This window comes from Toxorhynchites rutilus, chromosome 3 (genome assembly GCF_029784135.1).
Source record: "Toxorhynchites rutilus septentrionalis strain SRP chromosome 3, ASM2978413v1, whole genome shotgun sequence".
NCBI classification, from domain to species: Eukaryota; Metazoa; Arthropoda; class Insecta; order Diptera; family Culicidae; genus Toxorhynchites; species Toxorhynchites rutilus.
Genome location: NC_073746.1, coordinates 46922026 through 46939455, shown reverse-complemented (window position 1 = coordinate 46939455; position 17430 = coordinate 46922026). Strand labels below are relative to the sequence as shown.

Sequence of the window (17430 nt, the reverse complement as noted above, 5' to 3'; positions counted from 1 at the left end):
ATCCAAAACAAAACCAGAGAAGAACAGAAAAGCAGATTGGTTTTTGATAGCATGAATAATGAATTAGGGTTACCGGATCAATAGTGTCCTGCTAGGATATGTGATGGCAATAGAGGGAGAAAAAAAAGAGCACAAGATGGAACACATAAGTTTGTTCCGTGAGTATGGGCAGTACACCGGAAGTTAAGGGGGCGGCGGTCCTAAGTTACGTTCGGCAAGGAAGAGGACACGGGGTTAGGTGCGGTGGTTAAGCGTTCATGAGAATGCGTGTGTGAGCTGTTGTTTGGTGAGCGGGCATAAAGCTATCGGTGCTAAAGGTAACATGAAACACTTACCCGACATGGATCGGTTTCCGGGTGATGTTGACATTGTCGGTAACGGTGATGTCTAGCGGGTTGGGCGTACTTTCGCGGGGTGGCAGCGATGTGTACTTCTCTGCGCTCGAGATGATCTTCTCGAGGTACTTCTCGTCCTTCATCGGATCGATGCTCATGTTGGTGATGTTGGTATCGTCGAACTGTTTATTCTCGTCGCTCGTCATGTAGTTGTACTGCTGGTGGTCGGACATGATCGGATCCTCGCCTGGTTGGCCCAAGTTGTGGGAGGAAAACCGAGAAGTGGAAATAAAGCAGAGACGCGAGAGCACATTAATAAGTGAACATTTCCTCTTTCCGACGAGCAGACGAGCAAAGAGAGCGAAAAAGGCGAATGCGAGCAATGTTGAAGAAAAAATAATCAATTACTTAACTAGCATCTACTTAAGGCTACAGACTTACACGTTCGGTTGATCTAGAATGTGAATTTTCTGAGTGAATGAATTATGTGTCCCTCCCAGACACACAAGTATCGTTAGTCTAAACAACACAATGAAACCGACTATTGAATGGTGATGCGCTGTCACAGATACTACTTGTTACTGCTAACGATGAAAGATTAATAGTATGTTCCGAAAATCCCGAAAAAGAAAACACACAGCTTCTTGCCCGCGAACCGTCCGTTTAACTAATCCGTACTTTACGTGTGTACGCGAGTGACTTTGGGTATACAGGTCCGCCGAGAGATTTCAGTAGCCAAGCCGCACATAGTTCACACTCGATGCGAAAACTCGTACTGCACTGTGTTCTGAATATATCGTGGACTACTAAACATTCTGTTGTAGTGTTGTACTACAGACCACAAACACACCAACACCAGCGCTTCCACCGGCCATCTAGAGCTGCCACCGCCGCCGCCTGGTGCGATGATGTCCAATTGATCTCATCCCACTGACCGATACTGCGGTAGCGGCCTTTTTTTCGAAAAAAAAAATAAAATAAACGTCGGCTAATCTCAATGGTGGTGAATGATTTTGATGCGACGCGAGACAGAGACAGAACACGATGCTGCACTCGGATGTGTTGAATAGACAATAGCTCGTGGGCGAAGGTGCTTGCCCATGAATTACGCGCTAGTGGAGCGCTCTCGTACAAAGGTGGCGACAGTTCTAGTCGATCCCTGGCACATATAATAGGAAATATGAGAGCGTCTTCTAATCACCGGTAGTGGCGTGTTTGTGTTTACATAGATAGTAGTAGCCGCGTTGGACGGACAGTGGGACAGAGCCGGTCAGTTGATCGGACACTCGACTAGCAAATTTGTGTTCGTCCTACGTTCGTCCAAGTAGTACATATTGTCCCGTTTTGCCCACACGACTGTGTGCTTAGCAGTTTTTGTGATGAGCACAATTTAGGAACAACCATTAATGGGGCGTGTAAATGAAAATATTTTGCAAAAGACGTGTCACGAGTGAGTGGGAAAATCTTATGCATTTCGTTCAATGGGTTCGGATGTGATTCAGTGGAGATTGTTTTTTTCGACAAAAATTATCGATAGTGTGTTGGATTGTTTGAGTGTGAAACAATAATCTCAATTGACGGCTAGCGAGTGATCCCGCGAACCAATGATGTCGTTTGTTTTTATAACGTGGAATACAGGGAAACTTCGATATAACGTACCCTCGTTATAACGTACCCTCGATATAACGTAACTCGATATAACGTAACTCGATATAACGTACATTTTACCTCGATATAACGTACACATTTCCAAAGTGTAAAGGAAATTTTTTTTAAATATTTTTTTTTTTTTGATAGATCAATGAATAATCTGTATTGTGATGCTAAAACAATTTTTGTACCTTCAATCAATCCCGAAATACAGCTGGTTTTGTAATTCCGGATTCTAAATGAATCAAGCTTTAATCAACAGTACGAAGGGAAACATCATGAGAAAGGCTGGCTCGTCTTCTAATTGAAGTTATTCATTAACTTTACTAAAACAGCAACACAATAATGTATTATAGACTACGTTTGTGTGTACTTTATTATGCTTCGATATAACGTACAATTCGATACAACGTACAATATTGAAAGTGAAATGTACGTTATATCGAAGTTTACCTGTATATGTCATATACAGTGGTGAATGCAATAACAAATTCTGCAGTTCGAATACAGTAACTCAAACATATATTGGTTGGTGTTAGCTTATTGAGAATCTCCTAGGGGAAGATAGGGACAGGGCTATGGATTCGGAGTCGGAAGGAATTTAATTGTGTCAGGAATCGGAGTCAGAGTCGGACAAGTTTTCGGAAAAAAAATTACCGACAAGGTTTCGGAAAAATTTTACCGACTCCGACTCCGATTGCCGTTTAATTCACCTAATAAAATCAAAATATTTAGCTCATTAAACAAAATTTTATTTCATGATCTTATTAATTTCCTATTCACATCCGAACCGTTTGCTTGTGAGTTGGTCAACCACAGCTCTCTATTTTCTTTACAAGCAACCAGATAAAGGATAGCATGACTGCTGAAATGCACGAGAAGATCATTGTTGATATGGTCGTGAAAAACAGCTTCTCGCTGATATTTTTGTCACAACCAGCTTTCATGGTTTCAAACGGGGAAATGGCAAGAAAAATTGATATCAATCTTCAAATCCAAAACACCAGTTGCATAGTGATTGAAGAAGCAAACATTAAAAAGTGGACTTGCGCAAATCGGTTAATAACCGATTTTAATTCGTTGAAATTAATTTGATACTTTAATAGATGAAGTTGCCGATATGTTCAAGATCGTCTACATGCGTTGCGCCGCTTACACACACTCCAGTTGATGATTTGTGACGGACTGAAGGGTCGTTCTGATACTACTTGATTGCGAAATTGAGTCACTCGCTAGAAGAGTACATATCTCGATTAAGCGGCACGATTAAGCGGCACGATTAAGCGGCTTATGTTTCAATCGTTCAACCTAACCAAAATACTTTAGCTTGGAGAACTGACACCTGGAAAGTTTATGTCATCAGAGAGCACAGAATTCGATGCTTACCAAAATAACAAAAAATCAAAACGACGTCACCTCGGGAAGGAGAATAAGAAGAAAAACCTGCTGCTGAATATCTTTTGAAGAGAAATCCTAGCTTGTTTGCCAGAGTGACTCCAGCGTTCTCTGAGCTCATCGTGGATGTTGCACGAACGATTATTGCTATGCCACCAACTCCAGTCAGCATAGAAAGGTTGTTCTTTGCTTTGAAAATTGTGAAGTCAGATCTTCGAGCCTTAATGATGGAAGATTTGGCTGAAGCAATTCTGTTTTTACAAACATCCTAAATTTTATTTAAATTCGTATTCGGCCTTCAGGCTCAGTTACATATGTTTAAAAGAGCCAAACTCTTCACTATATTTTTACTAGTATATATCAACAGTCTTCTTTAACTCTAAGATTAATAAGGTAGTACACCGATTACTCGCAGTTGACTTGAGTTTATAAAGACGACATATTTTTTTCAGGAAAAGGAGTTCTAAATTTTGATGTTTTTGATGTTAATGTTTATTGTTTAATCAGAGAAAATTGTAAATTAAACTTTCTAATGAAAAACATGGTTTCGAGTAATTTCATTTTTTTTAGCAGGAGTCGGAGTTGCAGTCGGAATCGGAGTCAGAAACAATAATTGTGGGGAGTCGGAGTCGGGAAATATAATATAAATTCAAAATTTTTATAAGAAAAATCCTTCTACACAAATCATCGAATCTGAATCGAATCTCTTTCATTTTCGATCTATCTTGGCTTTAGAATAGAGAGAAAAATCATCACAAATCGCCCTCAAAATTTTATGTAATATGAATTTTTACTCAGTTAAAAAAAATCACAAGTATAAAGTTTATTTTTATACAATACTTTCACAACAATTTAAAACAATGTAATCCTCTCAAATTGCTCTACGATTCGTTCTTCGACACAAAACCCATTAGCTGTTATACCTTCGATGTAGTTTCATTCAATGGTGAATACAACGTGACGATGAAAAAAAAACTACGAAAGATAATTCAATGGACCGAATTTTCGTTGAATGCTACATTTATGAGGGCCTGCCGGGAGTCCTTAGGGTAGTTGATCAGAACCGTAGCTTGAAAAGATAAATGTCCGCACGTTCGTTGTCTTGTCGATCAGCTGCTTCTCTGTTTCACCACAAAATTTTTGGAGTAGATCCTCCGTTTGTGGTTCGCCCAGCAATTTTCTACCGTCGCTGGGGGACGCCATTCAGACAAAAGAGGATGTTGTAAACACCGGCGGACACGAAGTGCCTCACGATGTCCACTTATTCGCGCTCTTAAGGGAAACTGGCAGTAGGAACGAAATATCGGGCGTAGTTGTTTCATAAGGCTGCAAATCAACTGATAAGGGCGTCGATGCATTTTTGTAGAAAGCTCCATAATTTGGTCCATTTAGTCATATTTTGTAGTTTTTTTTATCACCATCCGAAACAGGTCAATCTTTTAATACATATGATATTACAAATACTTATTGCATAGCCAAAGATAGAAAAAAGTTCAAAAACGCTGTAATCAATCACATTTTGTCATCATCATTCATTCGCTCTCGAGAGATTCTTAAGAGGATTCATAGGAATAAAATATACATAGTTTTTTAGCATCAAGTTACAACGAAAAATGAGAACCGCTCATTCCACCAGTATTTTTTCTACTCCCAACAATTATTGACACTTTTTTCTGATTGACAAATGCCATAACAACAATATTAGGGAAAGTGCGGGTAAAACGGAGAGCGGAGGTAATATGGACAGGTGGTTGATTTGTATAGTTACAATTTGAATTTCAGATTTCTGTTGATGAATACACCTTCTACATAATATTTAAACCACCATATGGCAATGAATACTGATCAAAAGCCATTTTGAGTGGTTTAATATGGGGTGAAACGGACGGTTACCAGTCGGAGTGAGATGGACTGTGAAAAGTTTGTTTAAGATATTCCTAAAGAATGTCCTGCGTCTATAAACAGAAATCAAATCGTCAAAGGTGGTGTGTTTAGAAGTTTACTGGAACCAAAAGCAGCATAGTTGAGAGTCTGTCCGTTTATACTGCTGAAAAGCACAATATCACTTCTAGGTGGATTAGTTCGTTTCATCATTTAACGGACATTCGTGATGAGTTCAGCCCTTGGTAAAATAAAATTATTCCTCTCACGAGCGATAAATCTCTACGCTTCGTATATTACAAACCTGTTTATATTTCCCCCCAATATATGTGCGTATTATCCGCATCGTAAAAAAATGATGTACTTTTTTCAGTAAATTACACTGAAAAACAGTTTTTTTGTAGAACATTTGGTCGATTAGGTCGAAAAACAGTATATTGAATTGCAATAAACTGCATTGAAGTTTTGGGGATCATGAGTTTCCAAAAATATTATTGAAGTTCTTCTTAACATGTCCGTATTACCCTCAACTCTTTTTCAATGTACCTTGTAGTAAGTATTCGAGTTTCCAAAACTGCCTATCCAATTTCTGAACAATCATTGAACATCAAATATTGAGATTCAAAGACAAAGAAAGCAGGGTTGCCACATATACAGAATATTCTGTATTTTACAGATTTTCTGCCAAATTTCAGATACAGAATCTGTATATACAGAATTACAGGTTTTCAACAAAGTTACTGAATTAACAGTTTTTTAGTGTTAATTTTAAATATTAAATTTATCGCAGTGGATTTTTTTTATCTACCTTCTAATTAATAAAATTTGTTATTTTTTATTCGTTGAGATATTAAGATATACTGATTAATAATAATGTTGAAAAAAATTGTCCTGATTATTTCTGAAGAATAAGAATGCAGCTAGGAAGTTGACCATCAAATCAATTTCTATATTGAACTCGTGAAACAGATTTCCACGCGATTTTATTTCAGTGATCTAGTTATCAAAACTGTGGCCTTGAAAAACTCTCAAACTTTCGTCAAGCTACCCAGCCTTGATGATTTGATGCGCAAATTTCCTCAATTCGTTGAAGTAATAGACAAGACTTGAACAACGAATTCAGGCTTCCAAGACGAATCTTATGGGGAAAAAATTTAGTTGGTCCTAGCTGTTCGATGTCAAAAAGCGTGATGGGAAATTTTAGTATCTTTTTGAGAATTCCATATTCATCAGCGTGTGTTGAGGGAATATTTTCGCTTTACAATGACAAAAAAAGCAAAGTTCGGAAATAGGTTGGCTCCCACCATAATGGACTCTATTTTGAAAGCGCGCTTCCTGAAACCATTCTTTTCATTTTTTTCCATTTGTTTTTTGATACAATTTTTTATACAGTTTTACAGATATAGAGATTTTTTCAGAAAATTTCACAGAATCAAATGTGGCAACCCTGGACACAAATTGAACCTTTCGAAAAATAAAGAAAAACAAAGTGCTATCAAGAGCAGAAGTGAGAATTCAATCAAGAAATGTAATCAAGAAATGCAAAAAAACGATATATCTCGGAACCTTGTTAATGAAAAAAAAGTTTGAATACTAAAAATAGAGGTATTTTTGCATTTCAAAGAAAAAATAGTAAACAAATTATTGCGGTTAGTTTTTGATGAAATCTCGAACTTTTCTTCAAATACCACTCATCATATTTTGGACACTCTGTTGGCTAACCAAAGCGACCGTTTAGGAAACATATTTGATATTTTGAAACGAAAAATTTGAATTCTGGAACCCAGTACAGCTCCATATTTTGAATGTGTTCGTACGTATTTTCTCACATTTGTGATTTTTTTTTTAATGTTTAGAGCGCTGCGCAGTACAAATATAATCAAATATAATCCATATTTATTTGGTATTTCAATATTTAGAAAAAACATATTTTTAAATTTGAAGTTTCAGTATTGCGCTTTATTTTTTTTAAATGTGTTCGTACGTGTTTTTACGTGTCAATAGGAATCGTTCATATTTTTTTTTGTATTTCTTTATTTATAATAGAAACAAATGTACACGTTCAATTTCTTTATTGTTTTCGCACGCATATATTTATTTGCGAGAGTTTTTTTTTTAATTCTTCGAGCATTGCGCGATATAAACAATATTTGCAATTATTTTCATCGCCTGCAATGTTTTTGTGATCTCTAAAAATCGATGATTTAAATGTATTCGTGAAATTTGTAAAATTTAACAAATGGATATCCGATCTAACTGCAGAATTTCCAAAGTTTGGATATATTGAAGGGAAACAACCAGAAATTGTGCGAAATTTCACGAATAGGTCCAGAAATTCCCTTTAGAAATTCAATACAATAGTGGAGCGAGTTATTGGGAATCCATCCGAAAAAATCACACTAGTCCAGACAGATACATAAAATAGAAATCAACATAATCCAGCTGCTTTACGAGTTAGGATGGGATCGTCAAATCGTCCCATCTTTGCTAATTTTTAACGCAGGTAACCAGCTCTTAACAACCATTATTTCCCACTAGATCACCTCTGACAGCTTCAACATACCACCAGTGTATGTTTGTTTAAGCCAAACATGACAAGATACTCCCTCGTTAATCACTATCCCATTCGAACCCGTAACGCGCGATGTATTGCCAAATAACGACATTCGGAAACCGCATCCATAGGGCATTTCTTGTGCAGCACAAAACAATCGACGGGAATCCACGATCGATGGTTTGTGTACGGGAGAAAACCAAAATGGCATTTTATTTATAGCCGCAGCGCGACAGGAATGCATTTTTCAAATGATCTCTCAAATTCCTGAAATATCATTGCCTTCTGCAACTTCCCAACGCAGCTGAGGCTGGCGAGAGGCGCGCTGTTCGTTTGTGGAACACAGTGAACCGAGAACTGAGTAGACAAACGAAGACCGACGTCACGAGAATGGATGGTACCCAAACGATAGGTACCAAACTTGCGAGGTGCATGTAAGTTGTCCGCCAAGAATTGACAAAATTTATTAACGAATCAATTAGGTGACATGTCGGCGGCTGTCGTTTCCATTGCTGCACCAGTGTAGCCGGCGGTTTTGTACACGTAAAGCAGGTCTAGCGCCCATAAAGCTGCATCCGCTGAATCTAGATGAGATTGCGGGAAAATTTCATACCAGGCAGCGGCGGGTTGATCTGCGCTATGCGGATACTGCGCGCGCATATTGGAGAAGTTTTCTATAGCCAGCCAAGCGTATGTGTTCAGAAACGCGATGATCATTGGAATGCATTCGGGTGTGTGGATGATTTTCGGTACACAAATGCACTTTTAATTGGCTACAGTTGTTCGAGCGTCGTGGTTGTCAGAGCCGCAGTGTTGTTCATTGAATGTATACTCTCTCATATCATCGAATATAATTACAACATGATGCGATTGAGTCATGCGGAAGCATTGTTGTAATAACATGTTTGAATTGAAGTGTCATCCATTGTGAAAGCGTTTTCCGACTAGCTTGGACTCCCAAATGTACCTCATACACACTGATTTATTAATAATACTAGGTGTGTGCATATGAAATGTTTTTTTTTTTTCATCAAAACACTCATTATTGTTCTTGCCGGTTCTTAGAGACGAATGAACTGAAAAGTTTATTCGTTTCTTAAAATCAAAGAATGAATGACCGGCAACAATCTTGCCGGCTTGTTGGCCGATCGGTCTTACTAAGTTCGACGGGGCATTGTCATCGAGAAATATAACTTCGTATTGATATTTTTGATTTTCCCGTTGGTTTGTGCGAAAGCTGCCATACAAATGAAACACAAATTTCTGCATTACTCGAGAATTAATCAAGCAAACGAAACCAAATTTGGCACGTGAAGGTTTTAGAGTGCAACAAATGTTTTTACGATGGTTAGATACTCTTCCCTCCTCTCTTAGGGGGGCTGCCATACAAATGAAACACAAATTTCTGCATTGCTCGAGGATTAATCAAGCAAATGGAACCTAATTAGGCATATGGAGGTTTTAGGGAGCAATAAATGTTTTTATGATGGTTAGACACTCCACCCCCCTCTCTAAGAGGGGGAAGTGGCTGCCAAACAAATGAAAATCAAATTCTCCATTCCAGAATTCCAGAATTATTCAAGTAAATGGAACCAAATTTTGCATGTGAAGGTTTTGGGGTGTAATAAATGTTTTTACGGTGGTTAGATACTCCTCCTCCCTTTCTCAGGGGGGACTGCCATACAAATGAAACACAAATTTCTGCATTACTCGAGAATTAAACAAGCAAACGAAACCAAATTTGGCATGTGGAGGTTTTAGGGGGCACGAAACATTTCTATGGTGAATGGACATTCTTCCCCCTCGTTGAGGGGAGAAGAGTGTCCATTCATTCATTCATGAGGGGAGGGTCCGTCTTTATTCTATAATATTTTCTGTATCAAACATTTATTCCATGTAACGGAGAAACATGTTATTTGCAAGTGGTTGAAAAATCTTGAACGAGAATTTTGTCTGAAAATAATCTTATATTATAATGATGAGTTTTGGTAGAAGTACTAGGAATTTTTTAGTAAAAGGTAATTTCAACGGGGTCGATTAGAAGATCAATCAATGAACAGTTCTGCGATTGGTCTCATGAACTTGCGCTTCGTATAAGAAAACGTGAATGTTTGAAGGTATTGATAACAAAAACAATTTTTTTTGCGGGACGAAGTTTGCCGGGTCAGCTAGTTATGAATAAAATTAAAATATGGATATCAAAATATGAATTTCATAACCTATTTTTCGACATATGACTACGTGTTTCAGTTGGTCTTTTCAAAGTTAGAGGCGAATAAACTAAAGAATTTTAAAGCCTCTTCAATTCAAAACATCATCATCATCTTTCAAGTCGATTCGCTTTAGCTATCAGACAGAAGCCTTTCTCAATGCTGATGTCACACACAGCGGTTTTGCTCGAGGAATGAAAGATAAATATCGTACAGTGGGGGCACCGCGTCTAGTGAAGAGTGCCTCTGTATTTCTGAATTACATCATATTTGTATCTGTACTGGGGTGAAAGTTTGAAATTTCTGAATTGAGAGCGTTACGTTTGGGGTGCAAAGTTTTAAGCTTTATAACATTATTGCCGGACGCATAAAGTGGTATGTTAATCACTTCATTCGAAAGATCAAAGTTGTTTGAGTAATGCTGGCCTAAGTGGCCTGTATTTCTGGCCCGAAAAACTTGTTCTAATAGCTCAATACTGCTGCGAAAACAAACTATTGGAATCACAAAAATCTATAAATCTGAGTAGCTGCTTGAATTTGTCGATGTATGTCATTGGTGGTCAGTGAAAATGCTCTAAATATTGTCCTCGCCCTGGCCAACCTCAGTTTCTATGTTGCTACTGTATTGAGCAATTTTTTTCGCCACATAATGCATCTTCAGAATATGCAAGAAGCAAGCATAGTGTAGAGCAGAATCAAAACAGAAGAGAAACATGAAATAAGACATAAGTCGTCGGTTTTCATACCGTGGAGATTATATGAATTGTTTTTCATGCGTTATCAAATAGTTAATGGTAGTGGGGGACAAATATATAATCGGCTGGAGCCGCACTGTGTGTAGTACGAGAATGTAAACTAAATGCGTTACGTGTATTGTTCTCGCGAGAACAAGAATAAATCATGAATCAACTATCTTCAGCTGCGTCTACAAAACAACGCAAACCCATTGGTCCTTCTTAGGGTCACTCAAAGTTTCGAGTTGTTTTAGAAACTTCGATGCATTCTAAAAATCTATTATTATTTATTAATCTATCTATTATTTAATTTTTTTCAGAAAGGAGCTTCTGTGATGTTTTTTCAATAATAGAGGATTCTAGCTTTCTCAGTTCATTCACCTCTAGCCTTGAAAAAGACTAATTTGAAAACCAAACTAAACAACTTGGCGTTGAGAAATAACATTTGGAAAGCTTTGCTGCCGTCCGGTCGCTAGGTGGATGACTGATAAATAGTTAATGACTTATTTGTGATTTTTCTCAATCGATCATTTAATGTTCGTGATTTCAATTCTTGTTTCTGGGGTAAAAGTGACGTAAAGTATTTTTAAGCGTTGAGGGTTGTGTCCTTCGGTGGAAAACTGTAGGTAAAAAATTCTTTCGATACCATTGCATTGTTCTTCGCCGCCACCACAAAATAGATTCGGTTCGGATTTTCGGTTGCCGGTTTTTGGTCTCTTGAGATGTTTCGTTTTGCGTTGGAGATGTAATTTTGCTAAAAGATACTGAAATACTACTTCAAGTTCAGTATTTCGGTTTCAATGCTCTAGACAACGGGCAGTCAACAGTACATGTTAATGATTAGAATTAATTTGACAATCAGATTGCTTCACGGAACATTCGCGATCCTCACTCAGTGAAAGCATTCATTCATCAGTCCTTGTCATCTCTATCAAATATATGTATCAATGAGTTTCATTATTAAATTTCATTAATGTTTGCGCTCGCCGGCAATAATTTCGAAATTCTATGTTAACCATGCGATCGTTCCTTGAATATCATCCGTCTTTATTTATTTATTTTTTGTGGCCCGCGACACCATCAGTAACACGTGTTTGTGGTCCCTATGAAAAAAAAGGTTGAGTACCACTCTGCCCATGTTTGTATAGGAGACGAAAGCGACAAAATGAACAAAATCTTTTCGCCGTTTTGCATTCTACGCAATGTAATACGTTTGCTCAACATGCAAACGAACATTTTTTGTTCGAAAACATTTGAAAAAAAGGTTTTGAAAAATCCCTGTTTGTCCGCATAACAGACGTAGTTCCATTCAGCCTTCATACATCGTTCGAAAATCAACAATCATAAGTATTGTACGATATAAGCCAAATCTACATTTGAGTCACATTCATTGTAGAGTCCAAACATGCCTGTCACGATAGTTTCTTATCACTTAGTGTTTCCTAATAGATGAATATAAGAAACCATTTTCTGTACACTGCACTGCGATGAACAAAGAGATGCAATTATGTTTTTTAATGCTATAATTACCTAAATTTCTGCACTTGAATCTTCAAGTAGGTAATGAAACAATCAGATCAGTAATAAAATTAAAATAATATTGGTTCTTAGCATTATAACTCCTCGAATTCGACTCGAATTATTCCACATGCTCAGCCGTTGATGTAAGTCTCTCCACCATCTTTATGCGATTGATTGTGATATCGGTAAATCATGCTGCTAAAATTACCAACATTGCAGATTGCCTTCACAAATTCAATTAATTGAAAAAAAACACGAATCTGCTGTTCTTATCATATCCCAGAGTATTCAGGAAAAAGTACTATTCTAGACTCGCAACAAATCCAGAGCACCTTTTCCAGACATTTCACGAAATTTCTTCTAAACCTTTTTAATTTTATTCTATAACAACTAAAACTACCGACGGAGACGTTTTGACTATTATCGCAAATGTGAATACTAACGCTACAGACAGAGCAACCTGGTGATTACGTCTAGCTATACGAACAAATGTTCATTGAAACGATTGATTGTCCGCATAAATAGACGTAAGCGTTTTCCAAATGGAAAAAATATGTTTTAATCCGCAAAATCTCCTAGGCCCTCTTTTTGCCGACAATATCATTGAACTGGACAGATTATTCCATTGGAAATTTGCATGGTTACGCTTGTAAGCAAAAAAACAACAAAATTGCGTTTTCCCAACAATAATGGTGTTGGTGATTACGTCTCCTATGAAAACATGGGGAGCACTGGTGTAGAGGATATTTCACCATATCAAAGAAATCACATTGATGAAAACAGCAGTTACAAAATCATTTGTTTGCGAATGGCGCTATCGATCGTCGTTTCCAATTAGTAGAAAGGGAGGTATTATTTGTGCTGAGTAATTCCGAGGAAGAATGCATTCCTTCTTTGAGCATTAATAGGTTTGCCCTGGATCAACAAAATGATATGGTAATCATTTGACACAAAAGATAAAATGTCAAAGAGTTATATGCTTGTTGATTATTGACCTGAAAATTTGTTTTAAAAACAGAATTTTGATATCACCCAAATCTAACCGTGTTTGTTTTCCTGACTACATCAATTCCTCTGTACATTTTGATCTGTTCATGAAGGAGAAAATCCATGGAATTCCAGATTATCATCGATCGGGGATCGTTCCTACGATCTTCAATGCAAAGTATGGGCGTGTCAATTGTGATAATATGTACTTCACTGATGGGTCCTCTATGAATGAGTCCACAGGATTTGGAGTGTTCAACGAAATTTTTAGCACCTCCCACAGTCTTCAGAATCCTTGCTCTGTGTATATTGCTGAATTGGCAGCAATACATTGGGCGCTGGACAGCGTCGCCTCACGACCTGTTGAACACTATTACATTGTAACGGATAGTCTTAGCTCTGTCGAAGCTATCCGTTCAGTGAGGCCGGAAAAGCACTCGCCCTACTTCCTTAAGAGAATACGAGAAATTTTGAGTGCTTTAACCAGACGCTGTTATTCATTACCTTTGTCTGGGTCCCTTCACATTGCTCAATTCCGGGTAATGAGAGGGCTGACTCATTGGCAAAGGTAGGTGCAATTGAAAGCGATATTTATCAGCGTCAAATCGCTTTCAATGAATTTTATTATTTAGTCCGTAAAAATACCATCGCTAACTGGCAACGTAAGTGGAACGAAGATGAATTGGGTCGGTGGCTTCACTCGATTATCCCTAAGGTTAGCCTCAAACCATGGTTCAAAGGTCTGGACTTGAGTCGGGACTTTATTCGCACCTTCTCCCGACTCATGTCCAATCACTGTTCGTTAGACGCGCTACTCTTTCGTTTTAATCTTGCCGATGGCAATATCTGTGCTTGTGGCCAAGGGTACCACGACATCGAACACGTTGTTTGGTCGTGCGAGGAGTATCTTGTTGCCAGATCGAATTTAGAAAACTCTCTTCGGGCTAGAGGAAGGCAGCCCAATGTGCCGGTGAGAGATGTGTTGGCTCGGTAAGACCTTGATTACATGTCCCAAATATATGTCCTCCTAAAAGCTATCGATCTCCGTGTGTGATTGTCCTTATATCCTTATATTCTCCTTTTCCTTCGCGAGAAATCAAATCCCTTCTTACTAACAATAGAATAAAGTGAAATGTAAATACATATTAGATATAAGATAGGCTTAAAAATTGAGTATGATGAATGTGAGTGTGAACATTGTCAACATATCCTTATATCCCATCCTTTTCCTGAAACAAAATGTCACCCTTCTAAACTCGAGCAAGCCGCGAGTAATCGGTTCTCTACTTCATTAACATTAGAATTAATAAAAAATGTTTATATATACTTGTAACTATACAGATAGGAGTTTGGCTCCTTTAAACTTATGTAACTGAGCCTGTAAAAATAAACGATTTAATAAAAAAAAATCACCCAAATCTGTATGCAAGCTGGCGCCCGCTTGGAAATCTATTCAAAAACATCGTTTGGTGTTGTTGAAAGCAGACACGGTTTGCTGAGGAACATCAAACGACAATGAAGTGTTTTTTTCCAAGGCCCAAGAGCCCTTCTCAAGGCTACAGACGAATGAACTTCAAAAGTTTGAAGTCTCTATAATTCAAGAAGAAGAAGAGGGAATTAATTTAGTTGTAATTACGATGTGACATGAAAATGATCTCGCTCACTCTTCTCTCCCAAACACATTCCTTTTCTACAGCCGAACTGAAGTGAAATCAAAGGGCCTAGTAAAATCGACTCGTTATAGCAGATACATGCAAGGTGTAAGTACTTTATTACACTCTTACACTCTTGATGTACAGAATATGTGTTCCCGAACGAACCTCAGTTCTATTCGGACCCACAAACAAGTTCAAAAGAACTGAATTTCATGTGTATCCCTGTATTAAAAAAATCCATATTTATACTCATCGACTCACACACTAACAAGAAAACTTTCAGCGTTCTTTCGGGTTAAAATCCTACGTCCACCATGCGGTTAAACATTGCGATCGATTTCGCTGTGATCATTCGCGCTTGAGATTCTTGAGGTTTATCCATTTCAGTAATCTAGGTTTCGTCTGCATACACTTGGTCTATGAAGGTCTGTCGGTTATTTCAACAGGAAGACTTCGAAAGCCTCGAGTACACTATTTCACTTTATTTTTTTTTTGTGTAGGGCTGGTTTTTGCCACACTGTGATCCATTCATAATACAACAGTTCTAAAACGATCGTTCAAGCTTCACATTGAATGGCATCAATTTTTTGCGCATTCCTAAATTGACTTAACCGATGAAAGCGTCAAAATTCAATGTCCCTTATCACATTGGCATAACAATACGATTTGTGTCAGATATATGAATGTATGCAAGCGAGTGTGTGAAAGTAGTTACAATTGGTGCCATAATATTTACAAACATTGTGCACATGAAAAATTGAAACACTGGAAGATGTACATATACAAGTGTGATACAAACACCGGTTTAATTGAAATGAAGAAAATATAAATACAGCTTCCAAGCAGCGAGAGATGGAAACAGAATCAGTAGAAAATAAAACGAACAATGTAACACAATAATGGAACAATCGAAAGGATGGAATAAAATACAACTGCGCTGCGAATCTTCCAAAATGTGCCTAGAAACGATGCGAACAAACGAACCAACGAACGAATTCTGAGGGAAACAAATTAAACTATCCGGCGATCACTTACGTGTGTAACGCATCTGCGACTGATAGTACTTGATAACACCACTACTGCTGCACGACTGCTGGGTTTGGCTCAAAACGATCGTGTCTGTCAGTTGATTGGCATCGTCTGTTCCGCCTGCGTGTGGGTGTGTGTGTGTGTGTGCGTGTTAGTTGTTATTATTTGTTTTTTTTTTCGTTTATTTCGCCGGCCGGAAAACAAGACGCGTAGTGAAGAGGGCCGCCACCGATGCGGTTATGCGGTGGGAAAATTAAAATCCACCCCACGTGTCGGTGTGTTTAAGTCAATACGGGTCGCGAAGCATTGGAGTGGTCCGATGTCAGAGACACGATGCGCATATTTTCGAAGGTGATGTTTTTGTCGTTGAAATTGAAAGATGTAGGAGTGTAGGGGGAATATGTTGTATTATGTTTCAGTGCCATTGGTCGGCAAATTGGATTTTCGTGCATCGATTGGCCACACCGTTTTGACCGCCGGTTTGAGTGGGTTTTAAACAAATTATTTATTCAATTTTCAGTTTATCATTTTTGTAGTAGCAACAGTAGCAGAAGCAGCAGCAGCATTAGTATATTGGAAAGAAAACAAAATATAATGAAACCAAAAGAGAAACCACAGAGGAAGGCATCGAAAAGGAAGGAAGGAAGAAAAATTGGTTAAATTGCGGTAAGGCTTTGTTCAACATAAATAATACGCATCTGATATAATTTCCTACACAAAATTAGCTTGATCTGGCACTCTACGACTTTATTCGTGTGTCCTGTTTTTTATGAACTCATTAGCATCGATGAACTGGAAGAGCACTTACGCACACCACCTTTATCAGATCACCTAATCGGAGCACAAAGGCGCTCTAACAGCAAATGATGGACCCGAAGGAAAATTATATACTACACTCAGTCCTGCTAAATACGGTGAGATAATTAAATTCACTGGAACATCATGATGGTTATTGTTTTGCGTCGCTTGATGTGATGCAGCCAAAAATTAGTGTTTAGCGATATATTTCAGATGTTATATTCGCAAATATTTTTATCGAGAAAAGGAATCAGCACAAAACTCTGCCATCTTGATTTGATCTTTAATGAAACCACTCGGGATGGTCTCCTGGAAACACAATATTGACGTAGGACTACGTCTAACCGGAAGATATAGGGGATGAAATGGAAATCTAGGCACTGAACAAGTAGGAAAAAATGCAAGATTTGGAACGCTTATAACTCGAGCATTTCTCAATAGATCGCAAAGGTTTTTGCATCAATTGATAGGAAATATATCTACGCATCTATCATAACGAATAACATTTCATTTTTTTTAAGATAAATAATTGAATGATTGTGAAATATCAAGCATTGTCAAAATGCACTATGTGCCCATTTTTGATTGGTCCATTTTATGCTCCTCAAATCGTACCGACCAAAACGGGCAACCAGAGCAGCAGCGAAATAGAATGAAGCACGATTGGAAAGGAAAAAGAAA

At 37.9% G+C, this 17430-nt stretch overlaps 1 protein-coding gene and 1 long non-coding RNA gene across 10 annotated transcripts in view; one reads left to right on the top strand and one right to left on the bottom strand.

Annotated features, from left to right (window-relative positions):
* LOC129780345 (ankyrin-3-like) overlaps positions 1-17430 on the bottom strand; it is a 172561-nt gene that overhangs the window by 37272 nt on the left and 117859 nt on the right. For 5 of the 8 annotated variants that reach the window (XM_055788500.1, XM_055788505.1, XM_055788506.1 and 2 more), the window contains exons 7-8: positions 15958-16071; positions 336-582 (exon numbers count right to left, since the gene is read on the bottom strand). In XM_055788500.1, coding sequence (XP_055644475.1) covers positions 336-582; positions 15958-16071 — 361 coding nt within the window. Of the gene's footprint in view, positions 1-73; positions 92-335; positions 583-15957; positions 16072-17430 lie in introns of all 8 variants that reach the window. The other 3 variants (XM_055788501.1, XM_055788502.1, XM_055788504.1) reach the window with 3 other exon arrangements.
* LOC129780347 (uncharacterized) lies at positions 1621-17232 on the top strand. 2 transcript variants are annotated; one of them, XR_008743893.1, is made up of 4 exons: positions 1621-1785; positions 16472-16617; positions 16677-16865; positions 16932-17232. It is a non-coding gene; the product is annotated as an uncharacterized LOC129780347 (long non-coding RNA). The 2 variants fall into 2 exon arrangements; XR_008743892.1 differs by lacking the exon at positions 1621-1785 and adding an exon at positions 15489-16436 and having other exon boundaries at positions 16488-16617.